Below are 18625 nucleotides of genomic sequence, written 5' to 3'. Positions count from 1 at the left end.
TGCTTTTGGTGCACTTTGACATGTTTGAAACCAATACAAGTTGACTTGGTTTTAAGAATCAAATATGTAGCCCCCCCCCTTTTTTAGGGGTCTTCGGTCGGTCGTGAAGTTGGTCTAAAATTTTTCTCATAATGGTCTAAAAAGGTCTAAAAAAGGTCTAAAATTTCACTGAGTGATTCCTGCAAGAACCCTGTATATACACTGGGTGGGGTCACATTCATGGTGTAAGGGAAGAGCTCGCCAGTCGGCGAGCTGGCAAACTCAATAACAGGGTTAGGTTTCACTAGAACGCTGGTGTGACGACCGGGGCCTCTTCCCACCGGGCTTGGTGTTCTGGTGTACCGCCCCTCCCCCGGTGCTAAAGTAACTTTGACAAACATATGATCTGAAATATGAGTTAGCGGAAGAAAATGAAAGGATCTTTGTGCAGTTTGTCACATTTTTTACTCATGACTGCCACCTCTGGCCCAAAGCATAACTACAGCATCCCAACTGCGGAAAGTTAGCAGCTCATGCGTGCAGTGTCGTATGCTAGCTAACACCACAGGCTAATGCTAGCACAAGGCCACATGTCCTCTACTCCGTGGGGACGCGCATAATGTCACCCTCTACCACACAAACATTTTTTCTTACGTTTGTGCTGGTTGTATTCTTTGTACAGGCAGAAGAACTGTTCTTGTGCATCCCGAGGAAGATACTGATGACCTTGGAATCAGCAAAGAATTCCATCCTTGGTAAGGAATTTAAATCTTCATTTCACCAGTAGTGTGAAGACAACTAAAAGTTCAACATTTTATTTTATAGCATATCACTGGTTCTCAACCCCGGTTCCTGAGTACCCCTATCCAGCCTGTTTTCCATGTCTCCCTCAGTCAACACAGCCGAGGATCGTTATCAGGCTTCATGCAGAGCTTTGCTGATTAGGTGATTGTTTGAAACACCTGTGTTGGCTGTGGGAGACATGAAAAACAGGCTGGATAGGTGTACTCGAGGACCGCGATTGAAAACCACTGCTATATATAGTATGCATTATTAAAATTGTGGTAAAATGTTATAACTAGAAATGCCATTTGTGGGGAAATGGCGTGGGAAGGCTGGAGAGCTGAATGAATACCTGTGGAATGATTTGGAATAATGTTGAATTATGTTGAATGATATTGAATGGTGTGGAATGATATTGAATGGTGTTGAATGGAAAGTGTAGAATGTGGGAATAATCGGCTACAAAATCGGAAATTGTGAATTTTGGAACTGAAAAGCTGTAAGAGCTCATGGCCTGAATTACTGGAATATATTGAAGTTGGAATGAAGTAAATCGGATGAATAATGTGGAAGTAAATGGAAAATGTATAATGCGGGAATAATCGGTTACGAAATCGAAAATTGTCAATTTTGGAACTGAAAAGCAGGAATCGTTCATAGCATGAATTACTGGAATGTACTGAAGTTGGAATGAAGTCAATCGGATGAATAACGTGGAAGTAAATGGAAAATGTAGAATGTGGGAATAAGCGACAACGAAATCGGGAATTGAGAATTTTGGAACTGAAAATCTGGAAGAGCTCATGGCGTGAATTACTGGAATATGTACTGAAGTTGGAATGAAGTAAATCGGATGAATAACGTGTAAGCCAATGGAAAATGTAGAATGTGGGAATAATCGACAACGAAATCGGGAATTGTGAATTTTGGAACTGAAAATCTGAAAGACCTCATGGCGTGAATTACTGGAATATATTTAAGTTGGAATGAAGTAAATCGGATGAATAATGTGGAAGTAAATGGAAAATGTATAATGTGGGTATAATCGGCTACGAAATCGGAAATTGTGAATTTTCGAACTGAAAAGCTGGAAGAGCTCACGGCCTGAATTACTGGAATATATTTAAGTTGGAATGAAGTAAATCGGATGAATAATGTGGAAGTAAATGGAAAATGTATAATGCGGGAATAATGGGCTCCGAAATCGAAAATTGTAAATTTTGGAACTGAAAAGCACGAATCGCTCATAGCATGAAATACTGGAATGTACTGAAGTTGGAATGAAGTGAATCGAATGAATAATGTGGAAGTAAATGTGAAATGTAGAATCAGCAAAATGTTGAATGTGGGAATAATCGGCAACGAAATCGGAAATTGTGAATTTTGGAACTGAAAAGCTGGAATGTACTGAAGTTGGAATGAAGTAAATCAGATTAATAATGTGGAAGTAAATGGAAAATGTATAATGTGGGAATAATCGGCTATGAAATCGGAAATTGTGAATTCTGGAACTGAAAAGCTGGAATCGCTCATAGCATGAAATACTGGAATGTACTGAAGTTGGAATGAAGTGAATCGGATGAATAATGTGGACGTAAATGTGAAATATAGAATCTCCAAAATGTAGAATGTGGGAATAATCGGCTACGAAATCGTAAATTGTGAATTATGGAAGTGAAAAGTTGGAAGAGCCCACGGCCTGAATTACTGGAATATATTGAAATTGGAATGAAGTAAATCGGATGAATAATGTGGAAGTAAATGGAAAATGTATAATGCGGGAATAATCGGCTATGAAATCGAAAATTGTGAATTTTGGAACTGAAAAGCTGGAATCGCTCATAGCATGAAATACTGGAATGTACTGATGTTGGAATGAAGTGAATCGGATGTATAATGTGGAAGTAAATGTGAAATGTAGAATCTCCAAAATGTTGAATGTGGGAATAATCGGCTACGAAATCGGAAATTGTGAATTATGCAACTGAAAAGCTGGAAGAGCTCACGGCCTGAATTACTGGAATATATTGAAATTGGAATGAAGTAAACCGGATGAATAATGTGGAAGTAAATGGAAAATGGAAAATGTGGGAATAATCGGCTATGAAATCGAAAATTGTGAATTTCGGAACTGAAAAGCTGGAATCGCTCATAGCATGAAATCCTGGAATGTACTGAAGTTGGAATGAAGTGAATCGGATGAATAATGTGGAAGTAAATGTGAAATGTAGAATCTCCAAAATGTTGAATGTGGGAATAATCGGCAACGGAATCGGAAATTGTGAATTTTGGAACTGAAAAAGCTGGAAGAGGTCATGGCAAGAATTACTGGAATATATTGAAGTTGGAATGAAGTGAGTCGGATGAAAAAAGTGGGAATAAATGTGAAATGTAAAATCTCCCAATAGAAGTCAATGGGGAAAAATCGGGTACGAAATCGGAAATTGTGGGTAAACGGTGAATATTTGGAATAAACAAAATGCACCCAAGCATGTCATGAATATTTGAAATATGTCAATGTGATCATGTTAGTTTCGTCAGTGACAACAAAACAAAAAAAATAATTTCTTCAACGCACATTTTTCACCAGACTAAGACTAGACTAGACAAGACTAAATCCCCCATTAATAAACAAGCACTGGGACTAAATCAACATGGATTTTTGTCAACTATTGAGGACGAGATGAAAATGCATTTCACTTAATAAAAACTGGGCTAAAATCTATGGGCATTTTAGTTCATGAACAAAGACGAGAGGAAAATTATACGATATTGTAAAATCTTTTCTCTGCAAATCAGTTACTGTGACACTGTCATATGATGCGTCGTGTATATATGTGTATATATTAGAGGTGTAACACTAACCGAGTGCGCTGGCACATTAACTAATATATCAATCTAAAAATAGCTCGAACCGGCTCGGTTTGATGTTGCTGATATATGGAATTAGACTCTTATAAAACAACCAAGACAGTCCAGATGGGATCGATTCAATGTTGTGAGAATGAAATGTCCTGGATGAATGAGAATATTATTCACAAGCCAGCTGTTACTGCATTTCCTTGACTCTTAAGTCACGCGAGACTTCGCCCGGGAGACCTGTTTGTTTGTGCGTGGGAGGGAAAAAAAAAAAGTCATGCGAGAGTTGTCGTAGTTATGTGATGTCAGGCATTGCTTTGCGTTTGGGAGGAAAGTTGTAAGGAGATGCGGAAGAGAGTCACAACGTGCTCCTGCAAGTTTAATGTCCAAAGTAGAGGTGTCAGTCAATTAAAAATTTGAATTACAGTTAATCACATGATTTCAATAATTAACTCATGATTAATCTCAAATTAATCGCGTATTTTATATCTCAATTTATATCTAAATTAACAATTCAATGTTCAATATTTTTTTCAAATTTTTCATACTCTTGTTAAAATAAAAAGAAGAAATATTAACCTAATAGAAACCTGGTTGCATTTTTTTAGTCACTGTTACAGTAATTTCAAAGCAATTCATACATTTTTTAAATGAAAAATATGTATTGTATTGTAAAAACCAAGTGTGACATTGATTTGTGTTGGTCATTTTTCTGTCACTACATGTCATAATAGCTTTTGTAAGACTATGGTTACAGCTCAGTGCATTTTTCTTTTCAGATTAAGAGCTGACTATTTTTTTAAATGAAGTAACTTGTGAAATTCTGCACACTTTTAAAATTGTAAAAAAAAACAAAAAAAAAAAAAACTTCAACCCAGCCCTTATAAATATGTGCATTGTGTTATTTAATTTATTACTGCTAAATTGTGTTACAGTGACTGATTTGCACAACGTTGAATGCTTTTATTTTGTTAAGTACAATACATAAAGCACCTTGTAAAATGACGCAACTTTACTGGAAATGAACCAGCCAAATTGGTATGTTCTTTTCATATTAAGAGCTATATAATTATTAACATGAATTGACTTGCGGACTTCTGCACATTTTTTATATGGTAAAATATAACTTGCGGTATCTCTCTTATAACTCGAGATATTGACGCTAATAATAGACAGTTGGAAATTTTTTGTCCATTTTGAGATTTCTCCACAAATAGCTTCCTTGAGGTATCGAGTTTCATTTCAGTAAAAAATTGTAATAGAAGTGTATGAAAATGAACAATAGTATGCTTCGTAAATAGGGGCACGTTTTTAGCCTAGCTGCTAGCTACCGCCACTTCTTGTGCAACTGGAAAAACAACCCGAATTTCCTAGCCTCAAACGTAATTCACAAATGGTTTATATAAATAAAAGTTGTGAGGATAAGCGGATCTGCTAATGAATGGGTGGACATAGCAACGAAAAAAAAAAAGTCGAAAGTCAACAGTCAGCACGAAAGTGAACGAACAGTCATCCTACCTTGGAGCAGAAGCTGTTGTCATCTGTTGTCGGTTACTGGCGAATTGTCATTCAAACAGACAGAGATGTTCTCCAGGATTGCTTTCTTAATGAATCGATGTCTATTTTTAATTAAAATTACAGTGGAACCTCTACTTACGAACGTCTCTTCATATGAAATTTTCGAGTTACGAAACGCCTCAACGGGAAAATATTGCCTCTTGTTACGAAAGAAATTTCTAGATACGAAAGGTAAAAATACATTACTGAACGCAACATACTTTCGGCTATGGCTATTTTTCCTACCATAGGTATCTATGAGCGTAAATACTAGATCGGTGTTTGTGCATCGTTCTGGCATCCCATTGGCTAAGAGGAACCTCTACCATAGGTATCTATGAGCCTAGATAATAGATCGGTGTCAATACAGTGTCCTCATCATTCATCCCGCGGCCCATGAGGTGTTCCGAGTTTTTCGTAAATGTATGAACTAACGGGCAACGAATTTGTGCAAAAATTCAAACAATTGGTGATTGATGAAGGCACAGTAAGTTTTTAATTGCGACAAGACGGGCCCTTTTTAAAAAAAAAAAATGGCTCGCCATACCGGAAATTTCCATGAAGTTTCAGAATTTGTTTAAAAGAATCGCCCAGAAAAAGTGTTCACCAGTTGGGCGTTTGCTCACTAAGATGATGTTTGCCTTGGACATTTCAGAAGGATTGTTTAAAAAAAAAAATAAATAAAAAAATAAAAAAAATAAAAAAAAATCCATGGATCAGTTCTTTACAAAACACCAGGCAAAAAAAAAATAAAAAAAAAAAAAACAGAAAAAAACACTTCTGAGAGAGGAAAACATGAACCAAAGAGGGCAAAAAACGATGAGGACAGCAGTTAAAAAGGTAAATGACCATCATTTTTATTCTTTACTCAATTCTTTGTTATTTACATTATGCACAACTCTCATTTATTGTGCAATAATCTAATTAGGGCCCGAGCAGCGACCGCTGCGAGGTCCCTATTGTTTTTGTAAAAATTATTATTAGGGCCCGAGCAGCGACCGCTGCGAGGTCCCTATTGTTTTTGTAAAAATTATTATTATTATTATTATTAGGGCCCGAGCAGCGACCGCTGCGAGGTCCCTATTGTTTTTCGTTCGAATTATTATTATTATTATTATTATTATTATTATTATTAGGGCCCGAGCAGCGACCGCTGCGAGGTCCCTATTGTTTTTGTAAAAATTATTATTATTATTATTATTAGGGCCCGAGCAGCTACCGCTGCGAGGTCCCTATTGTTTTTCGATCGGATTATTAGGGCCCGAGCAGCGACCGCTGCGAGGTCCCTATTGTTTTTGTAAAAATTATTATTATTATTATTATTATTATTATTATTAGGGCCCGAGCAGCGACCGCTGCGAGGTCCCTATTGTTTTTGTAAAAATTATTATTATTATTATTATTATTATTATTATTATTATTATTATTATTAGGGCCCGAGCAGCTACCGCTGCGAGGTCCCTATTGTTTTTCGATCGGATTATTATTATTATTATTATTATTATTATTATTATTCTTCTTCTTCTTCTCCGTAAACGATCACGATTTTGGGTACCTAAACATTTACGAAAACTCACCAAACTTTGCACACTCCTCAGGCCCGGCGAAAAATTTGATGTTATGAAGTCGTCATAACAACGCAACTCTATAGCGCCCCCTAGCATAGAAAAATAAAAACCAAGCCCGGCATGTTTGAGCTAGAGCAACGAAAATTGGCAGGCACGTGTAGCACCCCGAGACGCACAAAAAAGTCTATTGGGACCATGTAGCTAAAATGTACAGGAAGTGAGCTATGAATTTTTTAATGTCCAATTTTGGCCTATTTTGGCACATTCACTGTGGTCATGCTTTTTCCCCCTTTGCAAACATTTTTCATCCAATTGACTTCAAACTTGGCATTTATCATCTCAAGACCTGAGAGAACAACTGGGGAAAAAATCTTGCCTTTTCGAAATACTATATGACGGGGGCGGGGCATCAAATATTGCCTTTAAAATTTCATTTGTCCAGAAAGAGCAAATGCTTAATAACTCCCATGTTCAAGCTCCAAAAAATCTCAAACTTATCAGGCAACTTAATAGTCACGACCTGAAAACATCTATATGAAAAAATTCAGTTATCCATGTAGCGCCACCTAGTGGTAACAATAATTGTCATACTTTACGTTTTTAGCTACTGTGCTGAGCTCGTTGAAGGGATCCAGTTGAAAGTTGGTCAGAAAAGCCTTAAGATGTTGATCATGCCCCACACCAAATATTGTAACTTTTCGCCAAAGGGCGTGGCCGCTACGGTGCCGCAAAGTCTGAAGATTTTTCGTGACAATAAAAGCTGCATGAACTTGACCGAGATGATCCTATCTTCTCAAAATTTCACACATTTGATGAGAGTCCAGCCCGAAAGACATCTACGAACTTATATTTCATCTTACTGATAGCGCCACCTAGTGGCAATTTTTTTTCTTACAAATTTTCTTGTACATTTTTCTCCAAACACGTTAACTGGACCAACCTCATATTTGCTCAGATGAGGGTTTCGGCCTTCATGATGTCACAACACGAAGTTTGTGAGTTTTCGCGAATCGCTGTGGGCGTGGCTAAGCACTGTTCGCCAAGAAAACAACTCCAGTTTTGATGGTCTAAACATGCGCAGAAACTCATGAAACTTGGCACACACATCTGGCCTGGCAAAATGAGCAATATTTTATCATGTATTGTCCTATTTTTACAAAAATGACTCAATAGCGCCCCCTAGAAATTTTTAACGAAGCAGCCCCGATTGTACGTTTAAGCAAGATCTACGAAAATTTTTAGGTGTATGAGGGAGACAAAGACCTACAAAAAAGTCTCTTGGACCCATGTGCTAAAATGAACAGGAAGTGAGCTACGAATTTTTGAATGTCCCATTTTTGACGATTTTTGCACATTTTCAGGGGGCATACTTTTGCCCACTTCTCCTACACGTTTTATCCGACTGACGTATGACTTGACCTGGACCATGCCAAGACCTGAGCCAACAACAGACGGAAAAATCTTGACTTTTGGAAATACTATATGATGAGGGCGGGGCATCAAAATTTGTGTTTCGCACTGAAAAAGGATATGCTTAATAACTTCCCGATACATGCTCCAAAAAATCCCAAACTTGACATGTATGTTTATCGTCAAGGCCTGAAGTTATCTCTATGACAACATTCAGTTATATATGCAGCGCCACCTAGCCCTTGAGGCATGAAAAAAAAATACCCCACTTACGGTATTTTGTACAAAAAATGTAAACCCATTCTAAGGGTGATAACTAAGTCATTTAGGAATATTCTTTTACTTTCCACCACTCAAAATATTCACTGGCATCAGACCTAACCAAACATACATATTTTTATTTAGTTTTATGTATTTTTGATAGCCTCTATGGACATTAAAAGCAATATCGTGAATGAAGGCTATGCTTAATAACTCCCAGGTACATGCTCCAAAAAATCCCATACTTGAAATGTATATTTATCGTCAAGGCCTCAAGATATCTCTATGACAAAATTCAGTTATAAATACAGCGCCACCTAGTCCTTGAGGCATAAAAAAAAATGCCTCACTTACGGTATTTTTGCAAAAATTGTAAACTCATTGTAAGTGTGATAACTAAGTCATTTATGAATATTCTTTTACTTTCCACCACTCAATATGTTCACTGGCATCAGACCGATCCAAACATACGTATTTTTTATTTAGTTTTATTTATTTTTTGATCGCCTCTATGGACAATAAAAGCAACATTGTGCAATGAGTACGAGCGATGATGTGTGTATATATACTTTTACGAAAAATACCAATCAGGGCAACTCATTGCCTAAAAATAAAAAAAAAAAGACGCTGATTTTTGCAGATCATCACCAAAACCCATTGAGCTTGTCACACTCATCACACCTGGCAAAAAAAAAATAAAAAATCCACATGTTTATCATGCCATTTTCAAAGAAATTCTGCTTCCAATGTGCCAGTACCCCAATGTGCAAGTTCCCCAACGTGCAAGTACCCCAACGTGGCCTGGGCTGCGAGGGCCCTTTATAGCTGCTTGCAGCTCTAGTTAGGGCCCGAGCAGCGACCGCTGCGAGGTCCCTATTGTTTTTGTAAAAATTATTATTATTATTAGGGCCCGAGCAGCGGCGGCGGCGGTGCCGCTGCGAGGCCCTATTGTTTTTGTAGGAATTCTTCTTATTATTATTCTTATTATTATTATTCTTATTATTATTCTTCTCCGCAAACAATCGCATTTTTGAGACGCTAAACGTGAACGAAAACTCACCAAACTTTACACGCACATCAGGCCTGGCGAAAAATTTGATATTTTAAAGTCGCCATACATGATAACAGAAAAATGGCTCCATAGCGCCACCTACATAGGTTAAACGGATCCCTGTCCCGCTACGATTGTCCTATGGCGACGAAAATTGTGTGGCACCCGTAGCACATCCAGATGAACAAAAACCTCTTTGATGTGTGTACCCTAAAATAGACAGAAAGTGAGGTATGATCATCTGACTGTCCAATTTTGGCCCAGTTTTGCACATTTACAGGGGTCATACTTTTGCCCGCTTCTCCTACACGGTTAACCCGATTAACTTCAAACTTGGGCTGGACCATCTCAACACCTGGGACAACATCATTGTAAAAAATCTAAAGTTTTTGATATACTATATGACGTCGGCGACGCATCAAATTTAGAGTTTAAAAATTCTTACTTCATGAAGCATTGCCGGTTGTACGTTTAATCTAGAGCTACGAAAATTTGTACACATATGTAACAGGCTATGACCTACAAAAAACTCTTTTTGAACCATATGCTAAACCTCACAGGAAGTCCGCCATTTTGATTTATTTTGGAACGTGTTGCCATTTTTTTGGCCATTTCATTGGGGTCTTATTTTAACGAACTCCTCCTACAGTGTTTATCCGATCATCTTCAAACTTGGTGTGATTCATCTTAAGATGTTGAAGATGAAAAGTTATTGAAAGCTTTGTATTTCGTCGCACGCTGTTGTCATGGCATGCACTGTTTGCAAAGGAAAAAAAATATCCTTAAAGAAGCATTGCCAGTTGTACGAAGCAGCTAGAGCTACGAAAATTTGTAGACATATGTAACAGCCCAAGATGTACAAAAAAGTCTCTTGGTGCCCTGTGCTAAACCCAACAGGAAGTCCCCCAGGGGCCGGGCATCACATTTTAAGCTAAAAAACTCCTCTTTAACAAAGCATACCCGGCTGTACGTTTCACCTAGAGTTACCAAAATTTGTAGAGGTATATAACAGCCCTCGAGGTACAAAAAACTCTTTTTGAACCATATGCTAAACCTAACAGGATGTCCGCCATTTTTATTTACTTTGGAATGTGTTGCCATTTTTTGGGCCATTTCATAGGGGTCATATTTTAACGAACTCCTCCTACAGAGTTTATCCGATCATCTTCAAACTTGGTGTGACTCATCTTAAGATGTTGAGGATGAAAAGTTATTGAAAGCTCTTTATTTCGTCGCACGCTGTTGTCGTGGCATGCACTTTTTGCAAAGGAAAAAAATCCCTCTTAATGAAGCATTCCCAGTTGTACGAAGTAGCTAGAGCTACAAAAAATTGTAGACATATGTAACAGCCCACAGTGTACAAAAAAGTCTCTTGGTGCCATGTGCTAAACCCAACAGGAAGTCCCCCAGGGGCCGGGCATCACATTTTGAGCTAGAAAACTCCTCTTTAACGAAGCATTCCCGGTTGTACGTTTCACCTAGCGCGATGATAATTTGCAGGCATACATAAGAGCCCACGATGTACAAAAAAGTCTCTTGGAACCATGTGATAAACCAAACAGGAAGTCTGCCATTTTGATTTACGATGGGATTTGTTGCCATTTTTTGTGGCCTTTTTCAGTTGTCATATTTTAACGAACTCCTCGTACAAAGTTCATCCGACCGTCTTCAAACTTGGTGTGTTTCATCTTAAGATGTTTAAGATGCAAAGTTATCAAAAGTTTTTTATTTTGTCGCACGCTGCTGCTATAGCGATGCAGTTTGCCAAGTGAAGTGCTGCTTTGTTTTTTTATCTATACATGTGTGAAAACTTATGAAACTTTGCAAACACATCAGACTTGTCATGAACATGAATTTTTAGAGATTTATTGTGCAATTTGCAATAAATAGCGCCCTCTAGACATTTTTATGAAGTATTTCCGATTGTATGATTCTGCTAGATTTGTGAAAATTAGGACAGACCCCTATCAGCCTAATACCTACAAAAAAGTATTATGTAGCCATTTGCCAAACCAAAGAGGAAGTCCGCTATTTTGATTTTATTTTGGGAATTATACATCATTTTTGGCCTCTTTCATTAAACTTTGCACAGACAAGGCATGGAAAAAACTAACATTTTAAATGGTCCTTGTTCCATGTAACAGTACCCCAACGTGCCAGTACCCTGACGTGCAAGTAACCCAACGTTGTGCTCAATAGCGCCCTCTATGCATTTTTATGGAGCATTTCCAATTGTATGATTCAAGCGATACACAACTAAAGATGACTTGACCTAGATTTGTGAAAACTGGGAGGCATACCTATTAGCTTAAGACCTACAAAAAGTATTCTGTAGCCGTATGCTAAACCTAAAAGGAAGTCCGCCATTTTGAATTTATTTTGGGAATTGCACACCATATTTTGCGTTTTGATTAAACTTTGCACATACAAGGCTTGTCAAAAACATTTTAGATGGTCCTTGTCCTATTTGACAGTACCCCAACGTGCAAGTACCCCGACGTGCAAGTACCCCAACGTGGTCCGGGTTGCGAGGGCCCTTTATAGCTGCTCGCAGCTCTAGTTATTATTATTCTTCTTCTTCTTCTTCTTCTTCTTCTTTATTCTCCGCAAACGATCGCGATTTTGGGTACCTAAACATTCACGAAAACTCACCGAACTTTGCACACTCCTCAGGCCCGGCGAAAAATTTGATATTATTAAGTCGTCATAACAATGCGACTCGATAGCGCCCCCTAGCGTAGAAAAATAAAAACCAAGCCCGGCACGTTTGAGCTAGAGCAACAAAAATTGGCAGGCACGTGTAGCACCCCGAGACGCACAAAAAAGTCTATTTGGACCATGTAGCTAAAATGTACAGGAAGTGAGCTAAGAATTTTTTTATGTCCAATTTTGGCCTATTTTGGCACATTCACTGTGGTCATGCTTTTTCCCCCTTTGCAAACATTTTTCATCCCATTGACTTCAAACTTGGCATTTATCATCTCAAGACCTGAGAGAACAACTGGGCAAAACATCTTGCCTTTTTGAAATACTATATGACGGGGGCGGGGCATCAAATATTGCCTTTAAAATTTCATTTGTCCAGAAAGAGCAAATGCTTAATAACTCCCATGTTCAAGCTCCAAAAAATCTCAAACTTCTCAGGCAACGTAATAGTCACGGCCTGAAAACATCTATATGATAAAATTCAGTTATACATATAGCGCCACCTAGTGGTTACAATAAATGTCATACTTTACGTTTTTAGCTACTGTGCTGAGCTTGTTGAAGGGATCCATTTGAAAATTGGTCAGAAAAGCCTTAAGATGTTGATCATGCCCCACACCAAATATTGTAACTTTTCGCCAAAGGGCGTGGCCGCTACGGTGACGCAAAGTCTGAAGATTTTTCGTGAAAATAAAAGCTGCATTAACTTGACCGAGATGATCCTATCTTCTCAAAATTTCACACATTTGATGAGAGTCCAGCCCTAAAGACATCTACTGACTTATATTTCATCTAACTGATAGCGCCACCTAGTGGCAATTTTTTTTCTTACGAATTTTCTTCTACGTTTTTCTCCAAACACGTTAACTGGACCTACCTCATATTTGCTCAGATGAGGGTTTCGGCCTTCATGATGTCACAACACAAAGTTTGTGAGTTTTCACGAATCGCTGTGGGCGTGGCTAAGCGCTGTTTGCCAAGAAAACAACGCCAATTTTGAGAGCCTAAACTGGCACAGAAACACGTGAAACTTGGCACACACATCTTGCCTGGTAAAATTAGCAATATTTTATTGTTGATTGTGCTATTTTTACAAAAATGACTCAATAGCGCCCCCTAGAAGTTTTTAACGAAGCAGCCCCGGTTGTACGTTTAAGCAAGAACGACGAATATTTTTACGTGTATGAGGGAGTCAAAGACCTACAAAAAAGTCTCTTGGACCCATATGCTAAAATGAACATGAAGTGAGCTACGAATTTTTGAATGTCCCATTTTTTACGATTTTTGCACATTTTCAGAGGGCATACTTTTGCCCACTTCTCCTACACGTTTTATCCGACTGACTTATGACTTGACCTGGACCATGCCAAGACCTGAGCCAACAACAGACGGAAAAATCTTGACTTTTGGAAATACTATATGATGAGGGCGGGGCATCAAAATTTGTGTTTCGCACTGAAAAAGGATATGCTTAATAACTCCCCGATACATGCTCCAAAAAATCCCAAACTTGACATGTATGTTTATCGTCAAGGCCTGAAGGTTTCTCTATGACAACATTCAGTTATTTATGCAGCGCCACCTAGCCCTTGAGGCATGAAAAAAAAATACCCCACTTACGGTATTTTGTACAAAAAATGTAAACTCATTCTAAGTGTGATAACTAAGTCATTTAGGAATATTCTTTTACCTTCCACCACTCAAAATATTCACTGGCATCAGACCTAACCAAACATACATATTTTTGTTATTTAGTTTTATGTATTTTTGATAGCCTCTATGGACATTAAAAGCAATATCGTGAATGAAGGCTATGCTTAATAACTCCCAGGTACATGCTCCAAAAAATCCCATATTTGAAATGTATACTTAGAGTCAAGGCCTGAAGGTATCTCTCTGACAAAATTCAGTTATAAATACAGCGCCACCTAGTCCTTGAGCCATAAAAAAAAAATGCCTCACTTACGGTATTTTTGCAAAAATTGTAAACTCATTGTAAGTGTGATAACTAAGTCATTTATGAATATTCTTTTACTTTCCACCACTCAATATGTTCACTGGTATCAGACCGATCCAAACATACGTATTTTTTATTTAGTTTTTTTTTTTTTTTTTATCGCCTCTATGGACAATAAAAGCAACATTGTGCAATGAGTACGAGCGATGATGTGTGTGTATATACTTTTACAAAAAATACCAATCAGAGCAACTCATTGCCTAAAAATAAAAAAAAGACGCTGATTTTTGCAGATCTTAACAATCACCAAAACCCATTGAGCTTGACACACTCATCACACCTGGCAAAAAAAAAAAAAAAGTCCACATGTTTATCATGCCATTTTCAAAGAAATCCTGCTTCCAATGTGCCAGTACCCCAATGTGCAAGTTCCCCAACGTGCAAGTACCCCAACGTGGCCCGGGCTGCGAGGGCCCTTTATAGCTGCTCGCAGCTCTAGTTATTATTATTATTCTTTATTCTCCGCAAACGATCGCGATTTTGGGTACCTAAGCATTCACGAAAACTCACCGAACTTTGCACACTCCTCAGGCCCGGTGAAAAATTTGATATTATTAAGTCGTCATAACAATGCGACTCGATAGCGCCCCCTAGCGTAGAAAAATAAAAACCAAGCCCGGCACGTTTGAGCTAGAGCAACAAAAATTGGCAGGCACGTGTAGTACCCCGAGACGCACAAAAAAGTCTCTTGGGACCATGTAGCTAAAATGTACAGGAAGTGAGCTATGAATTTTTTTATGTCCAATTTTGGCCTATTTTGGCACATTCACTGTGGTCATGCTTTTTCCCCCTTTGCAAACATTTTTCATCCAATTGACTTCAAACTTGGCATTTATCATCTCAAGACCTGAGAGAACAACTGGGCAAAACATCTTGCCTTTTTGAAATACTATATGACGGGGGCGGGGCATCAAATATTGCCTTTAAAATTTCATTTGTCGAGAAAGAGCAAATGCTTAATAACTCCCATGTTCAAGCTCCAAAAAATCTCAAACTTCTCAGGCAACGTAATAGTCACGGCCTGAAAACATCTATATGATAAAATTCAGTTATACATATAGCGCCACCTAGTGGTTACAATAAATGTCATACTTTACGTTTTTAGCTACTGTGCTGAGCTTGTTGAAGGGATCCATTTGAAAATTGGTCAGAAAAGCCTTAAGATGTTGATCATGCCCCACACCGAATATTGTAACTTTTCGCCAAAGGGCGTGGCCGCTACGGTGACGCAAAGTCTGAAGATTTTTCGTGAAAATAAAAGCTGCATTAACTTGACCGAGATGATCCTATCTTCTCAAAATTTCACACATTTGATGAGAGTCCAGCCCTAAAGACATCTACTGACTTATATTTCATCTAACTGATAGCGCCACCTAGTGGCAATTTTTTTTCTTACGAATTTTCTTCTACGTTTTTCTCCAAACACGTTAACTGGACCTACCTCATATTTGCTCAGATGAGGGTTTCGGCCTTCATGATGTCACAACACGAAGTTTGTGAGTTTTCGCGAATTGCTGTGGGTGTGGCTAAGCGCTGTTCGCCAAGAAAACAACGCCAGTTTTGAGGGTGTAAACATGCACAGAAACTCATGAAACTTGGCACACACATCTGGCCTGGTAAAATGAGCCATATTTTATTGTTGATTGTGCTATTTTTATTTGTGCCTAGAAGTTTTTAACAAAGCAGCCCCGTTTGTACGTTTAAGCAAGAACGACGAATATTTTTAGGTGTATGAGGGAGCCCAAGTCCTACAAAAAAGTCTCTTGGACCCATATGCTAAAATGAACAGGAAGTGAGCTATGAATTTTTGAATGTCCCATTTTTTACGATTTTTGCACATTCACAGGGGGCAGACTTTTGCCCACTTCTCCTACACGTTTCATCCGACTGAGTTAAGACTTGGCCTGGACCATGTCAAGACCTGAGCCAACGACAGGGGGAAAAATTTTGACTTTTCGAAATACTATATGATGAGGGCGGGGCATCAAATTTTGTGTTTCGCAATGAAAAAGGATATGCTTGATAACTCCCCGGTACATGCTCCAAAAAATCCCAAACTTGACATGTATGTTTATCGTCAAGGCCTGAAGTTATCTCTGTGACAACATTCAGTTATATATGCAGCGCCACCTAGCCCTTGAGGAATAAAAAAAAAATACCCCACATACGGTATTTTGTACAAAAAATGTACACTCATTCTAAGTGTGATAACGAAGTCATTTCTGAATATTCTTTTAGTTTCCACCACTCAAAATGTTCACTGGCATCAGACTTATCCAAACATATATATTTTTTTATTTATTTTTGATAGCCTCTATGGACATTAAAAGCAATATCGTGAATGAAGGATATGCTTAATAACTCCACGGTACATGCTCCAAAAAATCCCATACTTGAAATGTATATTTATAATCAAGGCCTGAAGGTATCTCTATGACAACATTCAGTTATAAATACAGCGCCACCAGCCCTTGAGGCTTATATAAAAAAAAATAAAAATACCCCACATACGGTATTTTGTACAAAAAATGTACACTCATTCTAAGTGTGATAACTAAGTCATTTATGAATATTCTTTTAGTTTCCACCACTCAAATTGTTCACTGGCTTGACACCGATCCAGACGTATGTACGTTTCCATTTTGTTTTATTCATTTTTGATTGCCCCTTTGGACAATAAAAGTAACATTGTGCAATGAGTACAACGAGCGATGATGTGTATATACACTTTTACAAAAAAATACCAATCAGGGCAACTCATTGCCTAAAAATAAAAAAGGACGCTGATTTTTGCAGGTCTTAACAATCACCAAAACCCGTTGAGCTTGACACACACACTGGCAAAAAAATATTCTACATGTAAACGTTTATTATGCCATTTTCAAAGAAATTTTGCTTCCAATATGCCAGTACCCCAATGTGCCAGTACCCCAACATGCAAGTACCACAACGTGCAAGGACCCCAACGTGGCCCGGGCTGCGAGGGCCCTTTATAGCTGCTCGCAGCTCTAGTTAGGGCCCGAGCAGCGACCGCTGCGAGGTCCCTATTGTTTTTGTAAAAATTATTATTATTATTATTATTATTATTATTATTATTATTATTATTATTATTATTATTATTATTATTATTCTCCGTAAACGATCGCATTTTTGAGTACCTAAACATTCACGAAAACTCACCAAACTTTGCACACTCCTCAGGCCCGGCGAAAAATTTTATATTATGAAGTCGTCATAACAACGCGACTCTATAGCGCCCCCTAGCGTAGAAAAATAAAAACCAAGCCTGGCACGTTTGAGCTAGAGCAACGAAAATTGGCAGGCACGTGTAGCACCCCGAGACGCACAAAAAAGTCTATTGGGACCATGTAGCTAAAATGTACAGGAAATGAGCTATGAATTTTTTTATGTCCAATTTTGGCCTATTTTGGCACATTCACTGTGGTCATGCTTTTTCCCCCTCTGCAAACATTTTTCATCCAATTCACATCAAACTTGGCATTTATCATCTCAAGACCTGAGAGAACAACTGGGCAAAAAGTCTTGCCTTTTCGAAATACTATATGATGGGGGCGGGGCATCAAATATTGTCTTTAAAATTTCATTTGTCCAGAAAGAGCAAATGCTTAATAACTCCCATGTTCAAGCTCCAAAAAATCTCAAACTTCTCAGGCAACGTAATAGTCACGGACTGAAAACATCTATATGATAAAATTCAGTTATACATTTAGCGCCACCTAGTGGTGACAATAAATGTCATACTTTACGTTTTTATCTACTGCGCTGAGCTCGTTGAAGGGATCCAGTTGAAAATTGGTCAGAAAAGCCTTAAGATGTTGATCATGCCCCACACCGAATATTGTAACTTTTCACCAAAGGGCGTGGCCGCTACGGTGACGCAAAGTCTGAAGATTTTTCGTGACAATAAAAGCTGCATGAACTTGACCGAGATGATCCTATCTTCTCAAAATTTCACACATTTGATGAGAGTCCAGCCCTAAAGACATCTACGAACTTATATTTCATCTTACTGATAGCGCCACCTAGTGGCATATTTTTTTTCTTACGAATTTTCTTGTACATTTTTCTCCAAACACGTTAACTGGACCTACCTCATATTTGCTCAGGTGAGGGTTTCGGCCTTCATGATGTCACAACACGAAGTTTGTGAGTTTTCGCGAATTGCTGTGGGCGTGGCTAAGCACTGTTCGCCAAGAAAACAACGCCAGTTTTGAGGGTCTAAACATGCTCAGAAACTCCTGAAACTTGGCACACACATCTGGCCTGGTAAAATGAGTAATATTTTATTGTTGATTGTGCTATTTTTACAAAAATGACTCAATAGCGCCCCCTCGAAATTTTTAACGAAGCAGCCCCGGTTGTACGTTTAAGCAAGAACGACGAATATTTTTAGGTGTATGAGGGAGCCCAAGA

General features: G+C 38.3%; 1 protein-coding gene across 5 annotated transcripts in view; it reads left to right on the top strand.

Annotated features, from left to right (window-relative positions):
- The window catches only part of setd3 (SET domain containing 3, actin histidine methyltransferase), a 412972-nt gene that overhangs the window by 99266 nt on the left and 295081 nt on the right, over positions 1-18625 (top strand). For all 5 annotated transcript variants that reach the window (XM_077538338.1, XM_077538340.1, XM_077538339.1 and 2 more), the window contains one exon: positions 662-734. In XM_077538338.1, coding sequence (XP_077394464.1) covers positions 662-734 — 73 coding nt within the window. The remainder of the gene's footprint in view (positions 1-661; positions 735-18625) is intronic.

The sequence above is a fragment of the Festucalex cinctus genome, chromosome 12 (assembly GCF_051991245.1).
Source record: "Festucalex cinctus isolate MCC-2025b chromosome 12, RoL_Fcin_1.0, whole genome shotgun sequence".
Lineage (NCBI taxonomy): Eukaryota > Metazoa > Chordata > Actinopteri > Syngnathiformes > Syngnathidae > Festucalex > Festucalex cinctus.
The sequence above is the reverse complement of the archived record's forward strand: the minus strand, read 5'-3'. Positions and strand labels throughout refer to the sequence as shown.